Source organism: Hippocampus guttulatus, chromosome 15 (genome assembly GCF_054856545.1).
Source record: "Hippocampus guttulatus isolate MCC_2025c chromosome 15, RoL_Hgut_1.0, whole genome shotgun sequence".
NCBI lineage: Eukaryota > Metazoa > Chordata > Actinopteri > Syngnathiformes > Syngnathidae > Hippocampus > Hippocampus guttulatus.
In genome coordinates, this window is record NC_141275.1 from 13,975,266 (window position 1) to 13,993,493 (window position 18,228).

Below are 18,228 nucleotides of genomic sequence, written 5' to 3' on the forward strand. Positions count from 1 at the left end.
GAGCCAGATGCAATCATCAAAAGAGCCATAGGTTCCCGACCCCTTTATCTCCTAGAGTCTAGGAGATAATGACTTAAAAAAAATGCATTTTATAAATTAGCGGTCAGAGGTGAACTTTTACAGATGGGCTCAATATTTTCTACAAGGACGGAAATTTGAAGGGGAAGTAGGAGAGACATACTCAAGTGAATATTTTATAAATCAGTGATTCTGCAAGTGGGGGTGGGTTGGTGGGTTATAGGTGCAGGGTCAAGTGGTCCATGTAGGAAAACGCGAAACCAGGCTGGGCAGAGAGGTAGGCACTGGAAAAAGACAAACAATTGAGTGTGCAGAAAAGTAGAAAAATGGCAAGCGCGTGGACTAGATACCACTCAACCGCTTGCAGATCAGCAGAGCTCTGAAACGCAGAAGATGAGCGCTTATCAGCCGCAGGTGTGGGCGCACCCTCCGGCCCAGTCTGATAATGAAAGGGAAGAGAGATAGAAGGTCCCCGGAAGTGGACTCTCCAGAATAAAAGCACAGAAGGAAGAGGGTCTGTAACAACACATCACATGTGTATCGCTTTTGATGCAGACTTGGGCCACCGCTGTATTTTAAACCACTGAAAAAAAAACCTGTGAAGGAGTTCCAAAGTTTTCTCTTTGACTCTGACATTTTGGATTGTGCCCCACACAGATGGTATGCATGTAGTTTGCACTGAGCGACATTTTGAAAAGTTTTATTTCAGGATTCCTTGATGAATAAAAGGTGTAAAGACATGTTTAAATCAGGTGGTAAAATGCCAACCGAATCGCAAGTCCGCTCATCATCAATAATTGGAATGATTTCTATTGGGAGTATTTTTCACATTCACTTGACATCCATGCATTTGCTTTGGGTCTCTTCTTTGGTGCGTGCGTGTTGGTAGATGTTCTTTAGGCAGCACCTAGAGGAGAAAGAGAATGACACAATTATAAATAAATAAATAACGCGAGAATGACACAATTAAAAATAAATAAGGCGGCAATGACCAGATGTGGGCAAAGTGGACTTGGGCTCCGTCTTTAAATCTGGCACACTGATTTCTTGTCATATTTGTTGCATTAATTAATTTGACCCTTTTTTCCAATTAAAATTGTTTAATTAAATCAAACAATGTAAACACTTTTACTTTTTTCTGTTTTGAAATGTATTCATTCATTTTTAGTCATTCATCTCATTAAATTGGTTTATTGATTTCTGTGATGTAGAAAAATGAAACAAGATTTGAAATATAAATGATTTTACATACCTTTTTTATATACTTTGTTAAAAAGTTAGTTCATTGATGAGCTTTCAATTATTGGTTATTAAAAAACGGAATTATATTAAAAAATAGTTTTACGAATACTTAAAAAATGTCAACCACTTCGGGGTTTTTTTTATGTTACAAAGTTACACACAGCCTGGCCCATCTGTTGCTTCAAAACAACTCAATTGTGGCTCTTGAGCATAAAAGTTGGCCATGGCCTGACATGATGGCGGTGGCGAGGCCGGTTTCCTGGCGACTGCTCACCCGGCGAAGGGCTGTATGTCTGCCGGGGTTTCCGGTAGGGGCATTCTGTAGCTTTCAGGCAGCAGAAGACTAAGCAACGACGCCATGGCGATTAGGATGCCCATCAGGATGTACGGCAGCGACGGCGAATAGCTTCCTGTGGCACCCGAGCACAGTCGAGGTGACAAATGAGGTGACAAACCATCCGACAGGACAAAAAGGTGAAGCGACAGAGGGAGAGAGAGAGAGAGAGAGAGCGAGCGAGACTGGAGGGGGACGTGAACTCCAGCCGATTGCTTATCGACATGATTTACAATACAATACAATACAATACCCAAAGTTGGGTAATACTTACTCAGGTAGATGATGTAGGGTGCAAGGATGCTGCCTATCCTTGAGACCATGGAGCAGGCGCCCATGGCCGTGTTCCTCAGCACGGTCGGGTAGAGCTCCGCCGAGTAAGCGTAGACGTGACTGAATGCCGCTGTCAAGCAGAACTTGCCCATCATCTCCACAGACACCGCCAGCCAGTGCAGATCTGCCGGCGGGAAGATAACTCGTCACAATCCTGTTTTGGGTGTTTGTATAGTTCAAGGTGTCACCGAAACGCAAAATACTAGCGTTTCACAAAAAGCTCATTTTCTCTGCTTTAAAGTCAGAGACCGGTGTTTTTGGGCAAGCTAATACGTCTTCTACCGCTTTGCTGGAATGGAACGGAGAAAGTTAGAAAGAAACTCTTTTTCCTATTGGAAAGCGAGGTTCCGTTTATGTGATTTTTTTGGAGTGCGAAATAGCTAAACCAAAATAGCTAACCCATTCCTGGATCCAAAAGACACCAAGTCCATGCTGGGTTACTTTTACCAAGCGCATTGAATTGTGGATTTGACCCAGTACCCTGGCTCAGGATTTTGGTACAAGGGGTTTAAAAAAAAAAAACGCAAACAATTTTCAACCCAATCTTGGGCGTGGCACAGGTGTCACCAACCTGCCGGAATGACCTGGTTTACCAGGAGGAAGAATCCTGAAGAGAAGAGCCAGCTGGCCATGGTGAGGCGGCGGGGGCAGCGGCGGAACATGAGCCACGTGATGATGTAGGCAGGAATCTCCACAGCCGCCGACAGGAAACAGTTGAGGTAGGCGTCGCCGTGCAGGTTGGACGTGTTGAGGGACAAGGCCAGGTAGCTCATGGCGATCGTGCTCCTGTGGAGGGAAATTGACACCGCTTCAGCCATAGTCAAATAGTTTTCTGTTTCTTTTCAGGGTGGCTTTTAAAAACACATGGTGGATTTGAACACAATTCGGTTCAGTTTTTGAGTCTCACAGCACCAGACAAGTCATTCGCTATGTGTGTGCGTGCGCGCGGATGTGTGTGCGTGCAACTCACCAGACATGCCATAGCACAGCTGACAACCAGCGCATGTTGCGAATGCGGAGCAAGTCACAGATGTTGTACGCCTTCATCTTTTCCGAGCCATCTTTCTACAGAACAATAAACATTGCGCGCACACACACACACACACACACATTTTATATATACAGTATATAAAGAGAGAGATAGTATACATACAGTGTATACAGTAAGTAGTCTCAATCTTAGCAGAATAAAGTCCCTTTTTTCCGAGATAAACTACTTCTAATGCGTCTCAATAACTTACAATGAAAAAGTGATCATCTGAGAAGAAAATATTTTTTCAATTAGAAAGTAACTAAATTAGGAGAATAGTTATTTTTTTTCAAAGAGAAAAAGCCCATCTTTAGAGAGTTTAAAATTTAAATCACAATAAATATTTTTGCAAAAAACTGACTAATTAAAAAAAAAAAAGATAAAGATTGTGAGTAGGAATGAGACTTTTTTTTTTCTTGTCATCACTTTTTCCTCGACAATCTAAGGAATGCTCTGATTGGGGGGTCAGAGAGTGTTCATTTTACCAGGCATTCCAGTTCCAACAGGTCCCCCGCCACCCCCGCTGGCTCCCACATTTGAGCACACACACACACACACACACACACTCACACACGTGCGTGGCAGCGTGTAAATTAGTGTCAGCAGTTGGACATTGACCAGTGAACCAGATAAAGTGGGCAATAAAAAAAAAAGGTCTAACAAGAGCAAAAACAGCTCCAGATATGCTGGTTCGCTGATTGATAGTGACATGCCAAGATTGGGTGCATATGAAAAGTTTATAAAAGTAAATAAGAAAGAATATTCAGCCTCAGTATTCTATGTCAAAAATGGCACTCCTATTTGATTATTTGTTTGGAAATTGCAAACAAAACAGGATGACAAGATTAGGATTTTGACAGGGAGATTCATTAGCATAAGGAAGTCAGTCTTAAAAATATCACCGTCGAGTTCGTTATTTTAGCAGCGCTCATCTGAGCCAGCTGCGGTTTGCTTTGGTCATAATTCACAGGAATCAAGTTGTATTTTGAGAGGAAAATGTCAAAAGCTCATGAGAATAAAATTGAAGTTGATGGCAATAAAGCCAGATTTTTCTAGAAAAAAAAATCTTGAAGAAAAAGGTCAACAAAGTCAACATCTTATAAGTACACTACAGTCATATTTTGAAATAATAATAAATTAGTCATTGGGGCTTTTTATAAAATAATGAAGGTTTTTCAACTTCCGACCAATGTACGCCACCGATCCCCAAGATGAGCATTTGAAAATCAACCACCCTACGTTGACAATTTGAGGACTGATTTCCTCTCCTTGTCAGTTCTTCGTAAGCATTGTCGGGCAAAAACACAAACCCGCAAAGGAGTGAAGATTTTTGTCGGCGCCTCGACTTTGTTGCACTTGGCGGCACGTTTCACAATGTCCTCGGCCTCGGCAATCCGTCCTTGAGACAGCAACCAGCGTGGGGACTCGGGGATGGACCTGCACGATCACAAAAACCTTGGCGCATTGGGCAGCGAAATGGGCATCGGGATAGAAAAATGCCACCAGCACCTTACCACCAGAAAGTTAAGAGGAGGAAGCCGGGGGTGTTGATGCATAGCAGCAGCATCCTCCAATCTCGCAGGAAGTAGGCGTGGAGCGGCAGCAGCATGTAGCCCAAGGCGAAGAATAAACATGAGCCCGCCGTGGTGAATAACAGGCGCACTTGAGCACTGAGGAGCTCTGCACCTGCGAGGCAAAGCTTGCACCTCACTCGCAAATAAAAGTCTTTTTTTTTTTTTTTTTACTTTATATATAAAATCATTGAACAGAATATCCTGTGGCGTTCCAACTTTTTTCGAGGAAAAAAAAATCCTGTAATATTACAAATTTGATTTTGAAAAAAAAAAAAAAAAAAAACCAAAAGGCAACTATCCCACAAAGATTGCAACTTCTTTCTAAAAAAAAAAAAAAAAAAAAAAACCCTATCGAGGAAAAAATAAAAAACAGTTCACAATTTGCGCGAGCGTTGGTTTGTGACGCGTACCGAGCACGAAGGCAGCCAGGTAGTTGGAGATGGTGCACATGCCTGCGAGGAATTGCAGGACGCAGAAAGCCACCCAGGAGTGACTAAAGACCTGCAGGAAAACACACAGTTTCTGGCCAGCGATTGTGGCAAACAGCACAATCTTCCTGCCAAACCTGAAAGGGGAAACAGATTCATCAACCAGCTGTAATGCGTTGCAAAAACAGAAAAAAGGAGTCAGTGCGGAGTTGCTCCTTCCATACTGCGACGATGTAGAGTGGCGTTAGATGAAGACAATTCAGACAATGTGAAGAAATCATGACAATGACGCGATTTTCTCTTCCTCAGATTTACGGGAAGAATTGTCTGTGGGTCAAGAGAGCCATACTTTGCCTTCTCTGAGAGCTAAGAAGGAAGGGCTCTTAACATGTTCTCCTCGTTTAATTGGGGACCTCTATCACATGGTCAAATAATGACAAGAGCCGGTGAGTTATTCATCGGTTATTGATTATTTTGTAACGACGTGTGCATGTGTTAACCTGTCGGAGAGCTGGCCGGACAGGAAGGATCCGACGAGGAAGCCGAAAAAGTAGAGCGACAACGTCAGCGGCTTCTTCCACTGCTGCCCGCACACGAGGTCCCACTGCGATACAGGGGCACACACACACACACACACACACACACACACACACACACACACACACACACACACACACACACACACACACACACACACACACACACACACAGGACAGAAAACACACCAAGAAAACTGTTAAGACGATAACAATTCAAAGCGGCGCAGCCATTTTCCAGCCACATAAGCCTGCGTCGGTGAAAAAGTTTCTTCATACATTCGTCGTCCATCGGGGGCGCCTGATTCTTGAGGGTCAATTGGGCAAATTCCGCAGTGGGAATTATTGTTATGAATTCACTAGTCTAGAAGTACATTGCCACAAAATGGCCGCTTCAATCAGAAATGGTGGACTTCACATTTTTGGTGGATTCGAGCACCTGAAAATGTGGACATTTTGATGAAAAAAAAAAAATCCCACTCACCTCTGAGACGATGGTGGAGGTGTAGACGCTGCGGTCGTATTCCCAACCGTCTAGGCAGCCCTCTCGGGGCACGACAGTCAGGTTGACATCGGAGGGCTGCAAGCCCGCCTCCGAGAAAGCCAGCAGAGCATCCAAGCGGTACCGGGAGCATTCTGCCGGGCGGCCGTCCTCCTCCAGGGGTATGCTGGCATTGCGCCAGTCTTCCGTCAGGTTTAGCCTGTGCGTGGGCACCAGACAGCGGTGGGCCGGCGTGTCGGCCACGAAGACCCCCGTCAGGCTGCTAAAACCGTTGGGGATCATTGTGATGCAGAGCAGCAACGAGAGGCGACGTTGGAAGGGTCCCCAGACCTTCAAGAACTCCGTGTCGGCCTCATAGTCATTCTCGTCGTCCATCCTGTACGTCGGGCGACTGATTCTGGACTGGAGTCGATTTTGTTGTTTGGACTGGTCCACTCAAGTGAAACCATCCCAGCACCGCAGCACCACCCTCAGACTCTGTGTACACACACGCACACACAAGCACACAAGCACAACATTAACTCAAGTCCACATTCAACTCGCGGACATTTATTGTTGGCACTGAAATGGAACACGTGGAAATGACACGAACATCCACAAGACAACAAACCAAAGTGATACAGGTGATTCTACGAGCCCAGTCGCCGGACTTTTTTCAGAAGATTTTGCAACTCAACCTAGTTCCTTTTACCAGCATGAAATTTGGCAGACTGTCATGAGCAGACCCACAAAAAAAAGTCACAAGAAGCCATGCCGACAAATCGGAGACAATTTTCGTACGTACCATCATTGGCGTCGGTGACATTGCTGGAATGTAGAAAAGTCAGCCCCAAAGCTGGGTTCTCTCAGAAGCATTACATTTGGCAGACACACTGTATCCATGATGACGAGCCCCACAAAAACGTCTCAGGGAAGATCTCTCCGAAAACAAATGACGATGACAATTACAATGACAAATTCGTGTGATGCATTTTACAGTTTGGTATTTTGTCAGATTGCTCCCAAGTTTCCACCTCATATATGAGACCGATGTTTGGTTCCCAAGTGCGAAAAATTTGAGTTTTTGTCAGCGCAAGCAGTCAGAGTACCGGTATGTAGGTAAAGTTTGATCACTCGCCATCAAACATTAAACTTTTCATGACTCAATGTCAAAAAACAGTTTTGCCTAGCAACATGACATTTGGTAGGCATTTATTATTTAATTCCCACCGGCATAACATAAAAGTATAAAAATACTTCAAATAAAGTATTACGATATTTGACCAAGCGTGGGCTTATCGACCTATTTGCGAAAGCACGTGAGCATTTTTGGTTCAAAAACAGCCGCTCGTGACCTGGGTGAATTTCAGCTGGACGGCTAAATCTCGTCGCAACGATTGTTTTTGTTTCCTTGTCCTATTTGTGTTTTGCATTAGCAAAGTTGCATGTTAGCAACTCAGCATAAACGCCCCTGAACTTTGACGTGGTGGCCGGTTGAGAGTGGACCTAAAACACAGTTCTTTTGGCCGCTTGAAAGCTGCTTAGCGCCATTTAGAGTACAAGCACGTGCACTTCTAAAGAGTATTTAAAAGTGTGGAATGTTTTGGGGAGCAAACAGTCGCCCACTGCTGTGCGACTGGCCATGGTGGTGGGACAGAGGCAGCGCAGATGGACCGGGCCACTTTTTGAAGCGTTTGATCATAGTTCAGTAAATCAAATCAGCCGGTCGAGGGGATGTGTCGGGCTGAATTATTTCCTCCGTCTCCTATGAGTCCTGATTGTTTTTCCTCCCGCTAGATGAGAGCGGGTTCATCGTGAAAGGGGGGTTTTAATGCTCTGCTGGGTGTGAGGGGACTCGCTGGACCACCGAGGGTCCGACTCAGTGATTGAGAATCACCACAGCACACGCACCGTTCAACATGGGCGACTACAACGAAGACACGGCCTTCCTGGGCCAAACCGGACCTCACTTCTGGATGACTTTCATCCTTCTCAACACCATTTTCGTCTCCACCGGTTTCAACGGGCTCTACATCGTTTTCGTCGGGGCGGCCCCTGAGCACCGCTGCCTCGTGCCAGAAGTCAACCTCACGGCGGCGTGGCGGGACGCCATCATTCCCGTCACCGAGGCGGACGGACGCGAGGTACGTAGCCAGTGTCGGCGCTACAAGCTGGACGTGGTCCGGAACCTCTCGGCGGAGGGATACGCTCCTGGGACGGACGTCAACCTCACGGGCTTGGAGCAGGAGGCCTGCCTGGACGGCTGGAGCTACAGCAGAGACATTTACCCTGACAACATTGTCACCGAGGTCAGAATGCCGTTCACATGACAAAGATGTCCAAAATGTGCGGGAAAAATTGATTGGATGTGTCTTTGCAGTGGGACTTGGTCTGTGACGACCGGTGGAAAGTTCCTTTTGCATCCTCTACTCTCTTCGTAGGATATCTCGTGGGCTCGCTGATCTCAGGCCAGCTTTCTGACAGGTACCTCATCCCAGTTTTTTTTTTTTTTTTTTTAAATTGCTGCAGGGATAGAAATTATTGTGCGCATGGTGCATGCCTGGATCCGTTACGCTCGTTCCACAAAAGAGAGCCATCGCATGTCGGAGTTTGTTTGTGAGAACATTTGTCTTGGAAAATTCCACTGACAATGACTGAGCTTTGAGCTAACGGCGACTGAGTACTTTTCCTCGGGATTTGTTGGAGAACTCCCCTTTCTGTTCTCAACGCTGTCCTTTTCCAGCTGGATAAACTCCTATAGCGTACCCTCGCACCCCCGCCCGCTTTCCCCGACATGTGAGGCAAAAGCAACGAGCCAGGGTTGTGGCCAGCTGCGGGGTCAGAGAGTGTGACACGAGAGCGCAAACGGCAGGCAGCCTTGCTCTCTCAGAACCGGCGTGAATTGAAGTAACAACCAAGCCGAACCTTCATTCATTTGATCCTCAAGTCTCCGCTTGACAAACATGAGAAATGTGTTGCGGTGGCTTGAATGTTTAATGTAAATCGAAAACCAAGGTATTGAGTTGTGACATTCTAGTGGTTACGCTCTAGCAAAAAAAAAAAAAAAAAAAAAAGTCACGATAACAAAAGCTGTGATATAAAGACTTTCCGGTAAATCTTCCGGGACTTTGATCGAAGGACGTGACTTATGGAATGGAACGTGGTTTAATATTCACTTTGCATGACAAATCAGTAGTTGGGAGTACATGTTTTGTTAAGCCATGACATCAAGGCACCAAACCTTGAAGTTTCCATCGTTATTTCCTCTTTAGGTTTGGAAGAAAGAAGACAGTTTTTATCTCCTTAGGAGCTCAATCCATCTCAATCCTGTTGCAGTCCTTCTCCCAGTCATGGAGGATGTTCTGCATCATGTTCCTGTTTGTCGGAGCTTCCCAGATTTCCATCTACATCTCTGCTTTCGTATTAGGTACGATCTCAAATCTCTCGCCTCGTGTCTTTTTGAATAAGCATCCATTTTTTTTCTCTTTCCCGGACAGGAACAGAGGTTTTGAGCAAGACGCTTCGTGTGATGTTCACGACGCTCGGAGCGTTCCTCTTCTACGGCATCGGCTACATGATTCTTCCATGGATTGCGTACAGCATCAGAGAATGGAGAACCCTCCTCGCCGTTCTGGCTGCCACCTCTGTGGTCTACGTTCCTCTCTGGTGGTACGCTACCGGAGTCACTCAAGAAACATCCGGGATTTCAAGTCACGGATCGTGATTGTGTGCTTGCAGGTTCATCCCAGAGTCCCCCCGGTGGCTTATCACTCAGGGAAGAGTGGCGGAGGCCGAAGCCATTGTCAGAGACGCTGCACGGAAGAACAAAGTTGAGGCGCCGCTCGTTATCTTCAGAGGATCCGAGGTGCAGTTTCCGCGTGCCATTTCACAAGTAGCGTCCACGCTAAGTTTCTTTAGAATTGCCACGTCGGGTAACCTAACAGGAGAGCAAAGATGGTGACAAGTACCGCTTACACATCGGGGAGAGTGGGAAGTGTCGCATAACAGCGGCACGGGCAAACAGGCGGCTCGGAAGACAAATGCCGACGATGCCGGTTGACGTATTTCGGGTTTTCCTTGCGTCTCCAGTCACTGCCTCCGAGCAAGACGTACACCGTGCTCGACGTCCTGAGATCCAAGAACATGAGATGCATCACGCTGATGTGTCTTGTTCTGTGGTGAGCACCATCACAAATAATCACTGGGACCTTGACTAATTCATTGCGCAAGCTGCTGAATGTTCCATCTTTGATCCCAAACAGGATGGCCATCAACGTGGGCTATTTTGGTTTATCCCTGAACACTTCCAACCTCAGCGGCGACCCCTTCATGAACTGCTTCTTGTCGGCAACCACCGAGGTCCCCGCCTACATTGTGTCCACGTGGCTGCTGAAGAGATGTCCCAGAAGGGCTTTGCTTTCCACCTTTCTGGCCATCGGTGGAGGAGTCCTGCTGCTCATCCAGTTCATACCGCCGAGTAAGTCCGATCAAATGTCTGTCATGCGGGGTGAGCCGCAGGCCGACTCACACGTGCCACTCGTGGACCTTTCTTGAAACGCCTCTGTCGTGTGAATCCGCAAGCTAGATGGTTCCAGTGGGATATAATTACGCCACCCGAGGCTTTAAGCTCATATATTGTCAGCCCCTCGGACATGTAGGCGTGTCCAGGCACAAGAAAAAATGTTTGGTGTTGGATTGACAGTTAACAGTCGAGCAGTGGGTTCATTGTGAAGCCTCATTTGATATACTGGGCAATATTTTTGAATCCTTCTCTGGTGTCTGACAAATCCATGAGCTGTATTTATTTTCACTTTACAGTGAGTTAAAGATGGGTGTTTCCTTTTATTTATTTCTTTTCTTATGAATGATATTTGGACGATTGTGTGTTTACAAATTTGGGGGATTCTGGGTCTCTCTCTCTCCCAGGGCTTGAGTATGCGGCCTTAGCTCTGGAAATGACCGGAAAATTTGGCTTCACCATGGCCTTCGGCATCGTCTACATCTACACGGCAGAGCTCTACCCCACCGTGCTCAGGAACCTCGGCATGGGAATATGCTCGTCGGCCGCTCGCATCGGAAGCATCACGGCTCCCTATGTCATCTATTTAGGTACGTTGTGTTATCACGCGCCTGTAAATTTTTTTTTAGCTTTGTTGTGTTTTGTTTTTTTTAAATGCGTATTTTGTATTTTCCACTTGCAGGCACTTACAACAAGGCGTTGCCATACATGCTCATGGGAAGTCTCACCATCGGATCCTGCGTGGTCAACATCTTCCTTCCGGAGACCTTGAATAGAGACCTTCCGGAAACTCTGGAAGAGATGCAGGAATGGCAAGGGTACGGCTCATCTGCGAAAGAAACAAAAGATGTCATGTTTAGGGACGATCCTCACTCCGCTGTCTTGTCTAGGTGGTGCTGTGGAACCAAAATCAAGAACTACGCGGAAAACGGAGGAAGTGGACACCCGGAAAAACAAAACTGAGCCAAAAATAAACTGCACAGTCTTACTGTGTAGCTTCCCAAGTAGCATTTATTCACTTGGTGTGTCAGAAACTAAGGTTAACTTTTGAAATCTGAAAACAGTTTTTTTTTGGAGTAAGTTGGGGCTGCTCATTGGGATTTTGATGATTATCTGGTCGAACTTTCCATTTGTGTTTGACGTCAAAACACATGGAAACCTTACTGGTCTTTACATCAGGGGTGTCAAACTCAATTTTGTCGCGGGCCACATTGTAGTTACCAGTTCCCTTGGAGGGCTGTTATGATGTGTTAATAAGTCAAGAATAATGGTTTATTAGTTTATAGTAACTCCAATGAGGGGTTTGCTAGTATTAAGATATCCTATCGTGGAAGTTGTCAACTTTGATTTGCTATCGCGGGCCACATAAAATGATGTGGCGGGCCAGATTTGTCCCCCGGGCCTTGAGTTTGACACCTGTGCTTTACATGGACATCAAACGAAAGCGCAAAAATCTCAACTGTTTTTGTACAGTACCAAGGTATCAGACGATTTCCGGCCACAAGATGAGTTCACCGTCAAAATCCTACACGATGGTTGCAGTCTGCGGTGCTGTACAAGTGCGATGGAGCCGAATGCGAGCTCAGCTATCTGTCACAAGCTCGTGCAGGCCTACCTAAAAACATTAAAAGCGAAAGACATTGTTGCTCAGGCCGGTGCAGACATGAAATTGCATGCACAATCAGCAACACCGAGCCAATGATCATCAAAAGACAATGCGGGTTTACCGTTAATTATTCATGATTGAACCTGAAAGGCAAACCCAGCCAAATGATTGAATTGCCAGATTAAAGTGAAGTGATTTGTAATTTGATGGCCAATCTTGTCAACCTTTGGTTGAAATTGCCGATATTTGTTTCACTTCTTGAGCACCATTTAAGGTTGGACTACTTACTTCGGGTGGAACATGCAAATGTCCTCTGATTGTTCTGTTATCTCGGACGAGTGCAAAGTTGAAGTTTGTCGTCTTGGCATTAAACATTGTCCCGTGAGACATACAGAAACAATCATTAACGATGAACACAAAGAATTCCACTGCTGCACCTCATCACAAGTGACTTTTGTGTGTGTGTGTGGGGGGGGGTGTTTGGGTCTAGAATCACAAATTTGTCGGAAGTGAAAAAGCAATTTCTGCCAGTGTGTCCAGGTGACATGTTAATGATTAACACGTTATCCAAGAGGTGATCCAGGGCCAATTCGCTCAAGATCGAGGTATTTTCTTCCCGTCTTAGTCGCGAGTGCACATTTGACAGTTACTGTGTAACCACCCCTGGCAGATCGGTCCATCTTCATTTCTTTTCTCGATTGTTCATTTGTTTCGCGGCGAGTTTAATCAATGGCTGACTTGAAACTGCGAGACTACGACAGCATCACGTCCTTTCTGGGACCGTGGGGTGCCTTTCAGCGTCGGATTTTCTTCGCCTTGGCCATCAGCATCTACCCCAATGGCTTCATTGGCATCTACATCGTATTTGTCGCAGACACGCCTTCTCACCAGTGCCGCATCCCTGAGAATGCCAACATCAGCCAGGCGTGGAGGAATGTGACGATCCCCATGGAGATGGTGGATGGCGTGGCGAAGCCCGGGTCTTGCGCCAGGCTCAACTTGGAGATGGTCAAGAACTACTCCCAGAACGGCGTGGTCCCTAACGTCGGGGTTGATGTGGCCAGCATTCCTCTAGAAGCCTGCTTAGATGGGTGGACATACAGCAAAGACATCTACAAGTCGACCATTGTCACCGAGGTCAGGCAAAAAAGCTTCACTCTGCCTCTTTTGGAGGATTTTTTTTGGGGGGGAGGGCGACAGGTCTTTTGTTGTTTAACGCTATATTTGTAAAAAAAAAAAAAGCCAAATGTCGGTGTGTCTATTGTTATTCTACTGTTCAGTGGATACGTGAGCGAGCTCATGTTGCACATCTCAAAAGAAAACAGTGGAGACGGAGATTTGGAAAGTGGGACTTTCCCAAAAGCTCTGGGGACCCAACAAAAAAATAAAGTAAATAATGCTTGCAAAAAGGCTAAAAACATGTGAGATTGTGACCTGCCAGCTCAATAAGCAAAAAGGGATGATTTTTTTCTGTGGAGAGTTTCTCAGTCATCCAACTCATGGTAATCCGCAAAAGTCGAATTGAGGCAACTGAACTCTTCTTGGTTGTTGAATTAGCTTCACTTGTGATCTAAAAGGCTTCTTCGGTTCCAAATAGAAGTGGCATGAGATAATGCTGCACATTTACACATGAATGCTGAACGTTTGGATAGTCCAGTTTTACAAAGCACCATGTTTGCATGTTAACGAGATGCAATGGAGTCCACTTGCATTGGGGGCCAAGTGGGTCAGTGAGCCACCAGTTTCAGCAGATTGAGCATGTGTGTGACAGTTCCACTTTGCAATGGACCGACTGGAACAGTATTAACGAGTCAGCAGATCATTTCCACGACTTTTCAACACCGGCAAAGTTCAATTTCTTTGACATGTGCTCCTTTTCTTCATAGTGGGATCTAGTTTGTGAGAATGCACACAAAATCCCGTTGTCGTCCTCCATCCATTACCTGGGCGTACTGGTGGGGGCGTTTATTTCGGGCCAGGTGTCGGACAGGTGAGCAAAACTGCCATGTTTGCAGGTGACGATACATTCAAGTATTCAAGATTACCAGGAATTTTCTGTGTTTGGTTTATACAGATACGGAAGGAAGCCAGCGCTGTTCACCATGATGGTCCTGCAGACAGTGGCCATCACGGCGCAGTTATTCTCAAACAGTTGGGAGATTTTCACCTTCACCTTTTTCCTGGCGGGTGCTGGCGGCTTCTCCAATTATATCATCGCCTTCGTGCTGGGTATGTTTCGGAGACGGCTTTGATGCTTTTTGATTGAAAAGAAGACACGTTGTGCATTTGTGGGGAGTGAGAATCTCTGCAAAACAGGATATGATCACCCCAAAGCTTGACTGTCTTATCTCCACCATAACACCACACCATTGAGGGAGCGCCCATAAAGAGTTAATCATCATCAAGTTGGCAAATTACGTTGTCAACAAGCGTACTGGTAGCAGATTGTAGAATGCAGCAGAAAATAGTCACTTGGCGGTTTAATTTCACAGTTGTTGGGTCGCCCGGCACTGATTTATTTTGGGGATTTATTTATTTATTTTTTTTGCTATTAGCCACTTCTTTTTATTTTATTTTTTTTAATTAATTAATTGTTTTTTTGGGCGTCTTTTCTTATTAGGAACAGAAATTCTGAGCCCCAAAGCCCGCGTGGTCTTCTGCTCCCTGGGGGTTTTCATGAGCTCGGCCATAGGATACATGCTTATGCCCCCCGTGGCCTACTTCCTACGCTCTTGGCGGCTGCTGCTGATCCCCATGGCCGCCAGCGGACTGATATATATACCCCTGTGGTGGTAAGAGCATGCAAAGGTGACCTCATGATGTAGCCTTCCGCTGTGACGTAATACCCTTACCCTTTCGCCGATGTCGACCGTTTCTGCAAGGTTCATACCCGAGTCGCCACGCTGGCTGCTCACCCAGGGCCGAGTGGGGGAGGCTGAGACGATCCTGAAGGACGCTGCCAGGATGAACAAGGTTGCCATCCCGGAGGCCATTTTCACAGAGGCGGAGGTTAGACTTGAACGGTCCGCTTCAAAATATACACTGGTCACAAATAAAGCGATGGTTATCGGGGGTTGGGGAGGTCAAAAGAGAGGGTGAACTTAACATGCACTTGTGAATGTTGTTGTCCTTTTTGAGAATAGCAACTTGCGCAAAAAAAAGTGCTGGAACATTGAATAAGTGGACATGTGCATTTAGAGAATGTGAGATTAAGTCCACTCGGGAAAGGTTCTAATGCGTTTTAGGCTGTACTTTAATCAGAAAAACAATTCAAAAGTACGCACCTCTGGAGTTGTTCAAGTTCCATATTTTATTCCAGATTGAAGATGCGACGCTGAAGAAAGACCAGAAATACAACATTAGCTCCATCCTGCGCAGCTGCAACATATTCACCATCACTTTGCTGTGTTCAATTCTGTGGTATGCCCTTTTTCTTTTGTCCATTCTCACCATGCCTGGCAAATGTTTCGGAAAGTCTGGCAAAGGTAAATCATAGCAAGCACATTTATAGGACATGCAGCAGGCACAATTCATGATCCTTGCGGAACTCTGACCAAAGCTTGTCAGAGACGCAACCTTGCGCTGCGTGGAAAAAAATGAACAGACTTAGATATAAACCTTTAGCGTCGATTCTTAATAATTACTCAGGAGATTCAAACTCGGTCAAAGGCAACAGGTGACTCGATCGGGATGGTTGAACTACCGGTACTATTTTTCAGTTTTAAAAGCCATTTTCATAGTTACGTAAAAGTGACTTTCCAATTGCGTAGTGCAGCAGTCTCTCTACGATTTACGAATCGCTATTCGCAAACTACGACTACTCGCACATTTCACTCTAGAAAGTAACTGCTGCGTAAATCAACCGTGAAGTAACGTGTAAATGATTTTGAAAAAGACTGATTGTAAAACACCGAGCATCTACTCATCATTTCATCCTGAAATTTAATCCTGAACTTTAGCGGTAGTATATAACGTTACATACCGGGCGCCACAGGTTCGTCATCACCATCAGCTACTACGCTCTGATCCTCAACACGTCCAACCTTCACGGCGACCCGTACCTCAACTCCTTCTTGTCAGCGGTGACGGAGGTTCCGGCATACCTGATCGCCCTGCTGCTGCTGCACTTTTGCTACCGCCGCCTGTGCCAGTCGTCTACGCTGCTGATGGGTGGCGTCATGATCCTGTGCGTGCACCTCATTCCCATAGGTAACGGCCACGCAAGAATTCGAAGCGTGCCAGTACGCGAAATCCTATTAACAGATTTAAAGTGTACCGCCGGCGCCGCATTTCAAAGTGTGGATGGAGAAAGGGAGCAATAGTGCCAAGTTTGACAAACAACCGGTGTTCCCATTTTGTTTAGGAATTAAGTTGATTTGAATTACGAATGCCATTCTGTGTGGCTGTGTTGTCAGATCTGCAGTGGGTGGCCGTGCTGCTCGAGATGCTGGGCAAATTCGGCGTGACATCAGCCTTTTGCATTGTGTACGCCGTCTCGTCCGAGCTCTTCCCCACCGTCATTCGGAACACGGCCATGGGCTGCTGCTCGATGGCGGCTCGTGTCGGGACGATCATCTCGCCTTTCATCATCTATCTCGGTATGTACAGTGTTAACCCACCCATTATTTCCATGGTAGCAAATAAACCGAAGTGAAAGAAAATGTGGATTTATCCTCCAATAGGACAATATTATAAGGCCCTGCCATACATTCTGATGGGATCTTTGGCCATTTCTGGGGCCTTCCTCTGTCTCCTGCTGCCGGAGTCATTTGGGAAGCCTTTGCCGGAGACCCTAACGCAAATGCAGACTATATGGAGGTGAGTTTTGAGTACTGATCCCATGCAGGACATGGAAATCAAACTTTTTTTTTTTTTACTATTTTCACAGACGAAAAGGTCAAGACAAAAAGGAAGCTGATACACAGGATTATCAGAGTAAAGAATCCAAGTTTTAGTGAATCAATTAACACCGGGATCTGGATTTTTCACCTGTATTTTTGTACACTATATTATGACCTCCCCCAAACTCAAAGCAAAGATTTGCTTTTGCCCGTCTTGACAAAGAGAGGTTATTGTCAAGCGTAGTTGGGCTCTTGATTGATTGAGATTTCGTAATTTTGTACGGTGGAAGAAATGGGAATACAACGTGAGCAACACACATGTTGATAGCCTGTCCAGATATTTTTGCAAGTTGATAAAAATAAAATTAAAAGGGTATTATATATAATTGCAAGTAATGTTTTGCGATGAAGTACATTTCAGAGTCTGTACATGTTTGCTTTTACTGTACTTGTAGAGGATGTAGAGTAAAATGTCTATACACCCCTGTTCAAATGCCAAGTTATCCTGCTAGAAAAATAAATGACACCAAGATAAGTCAAAAGTCGATCTTGGTTTCATCGGACTATTTTCCCACATGCATTTGGGAGATTTCAAGTGTGTTGTAGCAGCATTTTAAAACCAGGGTTGAACATTTTGACGATAATTTGAAGAGGACATAACCAAAAAAACACCATACCAACAGTGAAGAAGCTTGGTAATGGCCCCATCATGCTTGACATCCATTTTCTTTTTCAGCTGAGAGTGGGGTCTTGGTCAAGATGGAAGGAATTATGAGTAGTTCCAAAACGTACCGGTAGTGTCAGCACAAAACCTTCAGGCTTCTGTGAGAAAGAAAAAATTTAAGACAGGAAAAGCGTACTAGAACAAATGCATTTTTGTTGTTAAGAAGGGGCACTTTAAATGCTAGTAGGTGTGCATTAACTTCCATTTAACATGAGTTTTTCCTCTGGCAAAGATTGAGTTGTACCGGTTATAAGGACACATTCATGGTGAAGAAAGTTTTGAAATGATTTATTTTTATTGAATGTTTTATAATGATTTTTTTCTAAATAAAAGTCTTGAATCCGTACTTCTAGTTTTACCTTTAACTTTTTTACACAAGTATCTGTAGTCCGACTACCTACCTAAGTACAAAGTGTGCCTTTTCCACCTTTTCACTTCCTCAGCACTTTACCTCAGTTTTACAACTGACTGGCAATGAGTAACATAACTCTTTAAATAATGTTCTTAAAAGCTGCAACGTTGGTTATACACGTGCGGCAAGTGGATCATAATTTTTGCTTTT

At 45.2% G+C, this 18,228-nt stretch overlaps 3 protein-coding genes across 7 annotated transcripts; 2 read left to right on the forward strand and 1 right to left on the reverse strand.

Annotated features, from left to right (window-relative positions):
- Positions 1-702: 702 nt before the first annotated feature.
- On the reverse strand, positions 703-13,134 carry LOC147194040 (organic cation/carnitine transporter 2-like). Of its 5 annotated transcripts, XM_086130758.1 has the most exons (14): positions 12,990-13,134; positions 11,972-12,110; positions 11,224-11,324; positions 6,328-6,474; positions 5,980-6,259; positions 5,460-5,563; positions 4,942-5,032; positions 4,472-4,643; positions 4,268-4,394; positions 2,898-2,992; positions 2,499-2,713; positions 1,869-2,051; positions 1,535-1,670; positions 703-925 (listed from the first exon to the last, which is right to left on the reverse strand). In XM_086130758.1, exons 4-14 carry the CDS (start codon positions 6,370-6,372, stop codon positions 850-852), a joined length of 1,524 nt encoding a protein of 507 aa, XP_085986884.1. In that variant the 5' UTR covers positions 6,373-6,474; positions 11,224-11,324; positions 11,972-12,110; positions 12,990-13,134; the 3' UTR covers positions 703-849. The 5 variants fall into 5 exon arrangements, with proteins under 5 accessions (XP_085986884.1, XP_085986882.1, XP_085986883.1 ...); XM_086130756.1 differs by having other exon boundaries at positions 4,942-5,096; positions 5,980-6,474; XM_086130757.1 differs by lacking the exons at positions 11,224-11,324; positions 11,972-12,110; positions 12,990-13,134 and adding an exon at positions 6,782-7,008 and having other exon boundaries at positions 4,942-5,096; positions 5,980-6,474.
- Positions 7,610-12,486, forward strand: slc22a5 (solute carrier family 22 member 5). Its single transcript, XM_086130761.1, is given in 11 exon segments — positions 7,610-8,285; positions 8,357-8,460; positions 9,249-9,403; positions 9,474-9,645; positions 9,715-9,841; positions 10,066-10,154; positions 10,239-10,453; positions 10,903-11,085; positions 11,178-11,313; positions 11,386-11,432; positions 11,435-12,486. Coding segments are annotated over 11 exon segments (1,653 nt in total). The 5' UTR covers positions 7,610-7,895; the 3' UTR covers positions 11,470-12,486.
- slc22a4 (solute carrier family 22 member 4) lies at positions 12,768-18,012 on the forward strand. Its single transcript, XM_086130755.1, has 10 exons — positions 12,768-13,238; positions 13,988-14,091; positions 14,176-14,330; positions 14,722-14,893; positions 14,984-15,110; positions 15,421-15,521; positions 16,096-16,310; positions 16,517-16,699; positions 16,784-16,919; positions 16,990-18,012. The coding sequence occupies exons 1-10, from the start codon at positions 12,831-12,833 to the stop codon at positions 17,054-17,056; spliced, it is 1,668 nt and encodes a 555-aa protein (XP_085986881.1). The 5' UTR covers positions 12,768-12,830; the 3' UTR covers positions 17,057-18,012.
- The last annotated feature ends 216 nt before the right edge of the window (positions 18,013-18,228 follow it).

Excerpts from the sequence above, each read along its gene's own strand:
- LOC147194040 (XM_086130756.1), bottom strand. The coding sequence starts at position 6,372 with ATGGACGACGAGAATGACTATGAGGCCGACACGGAGTTCTTGAAGGTC. Across the intron at positions 5,097-5,459 it reads TCCGGCCAGCTCTCCGACAG|GTTTGGCAGGAAGATTGTGC; the intron begins GTTAACACATGC and ends TTCCCCTTTCAG. Across the intron at positions 2,993-4,267 it reads AAATCTTCACTCCTTTGCGG|AAAGATGGCTCGGAAAAGAT; the intron begins GTTTGTGTTTTT and ends ATTGTTCTGTAG.
- slc22a4 (XM_086130755.1), top strand. The coding sequence starts at position 12,831 with ATGGCTGACTTGAAACTGCGAGACTACGACAGCATCACGTCCTTTCTG. Across the intron at positions 14,092-14,175 it reads TCGGGCCAGGTGTCGGACAG|ATACGGAAGGAAGCCAGCGC; the intron begins GTGAGCAAAACT and ends TGGTTTATACAG. Across the intron at positions 14,894-14,983 it reads ATATATATACCCCTGTGGTG|GTTCATACCCGAGTCGCCAC; the intron begins GTAAGAGCATGC and ends CGTTTCTGCAAG.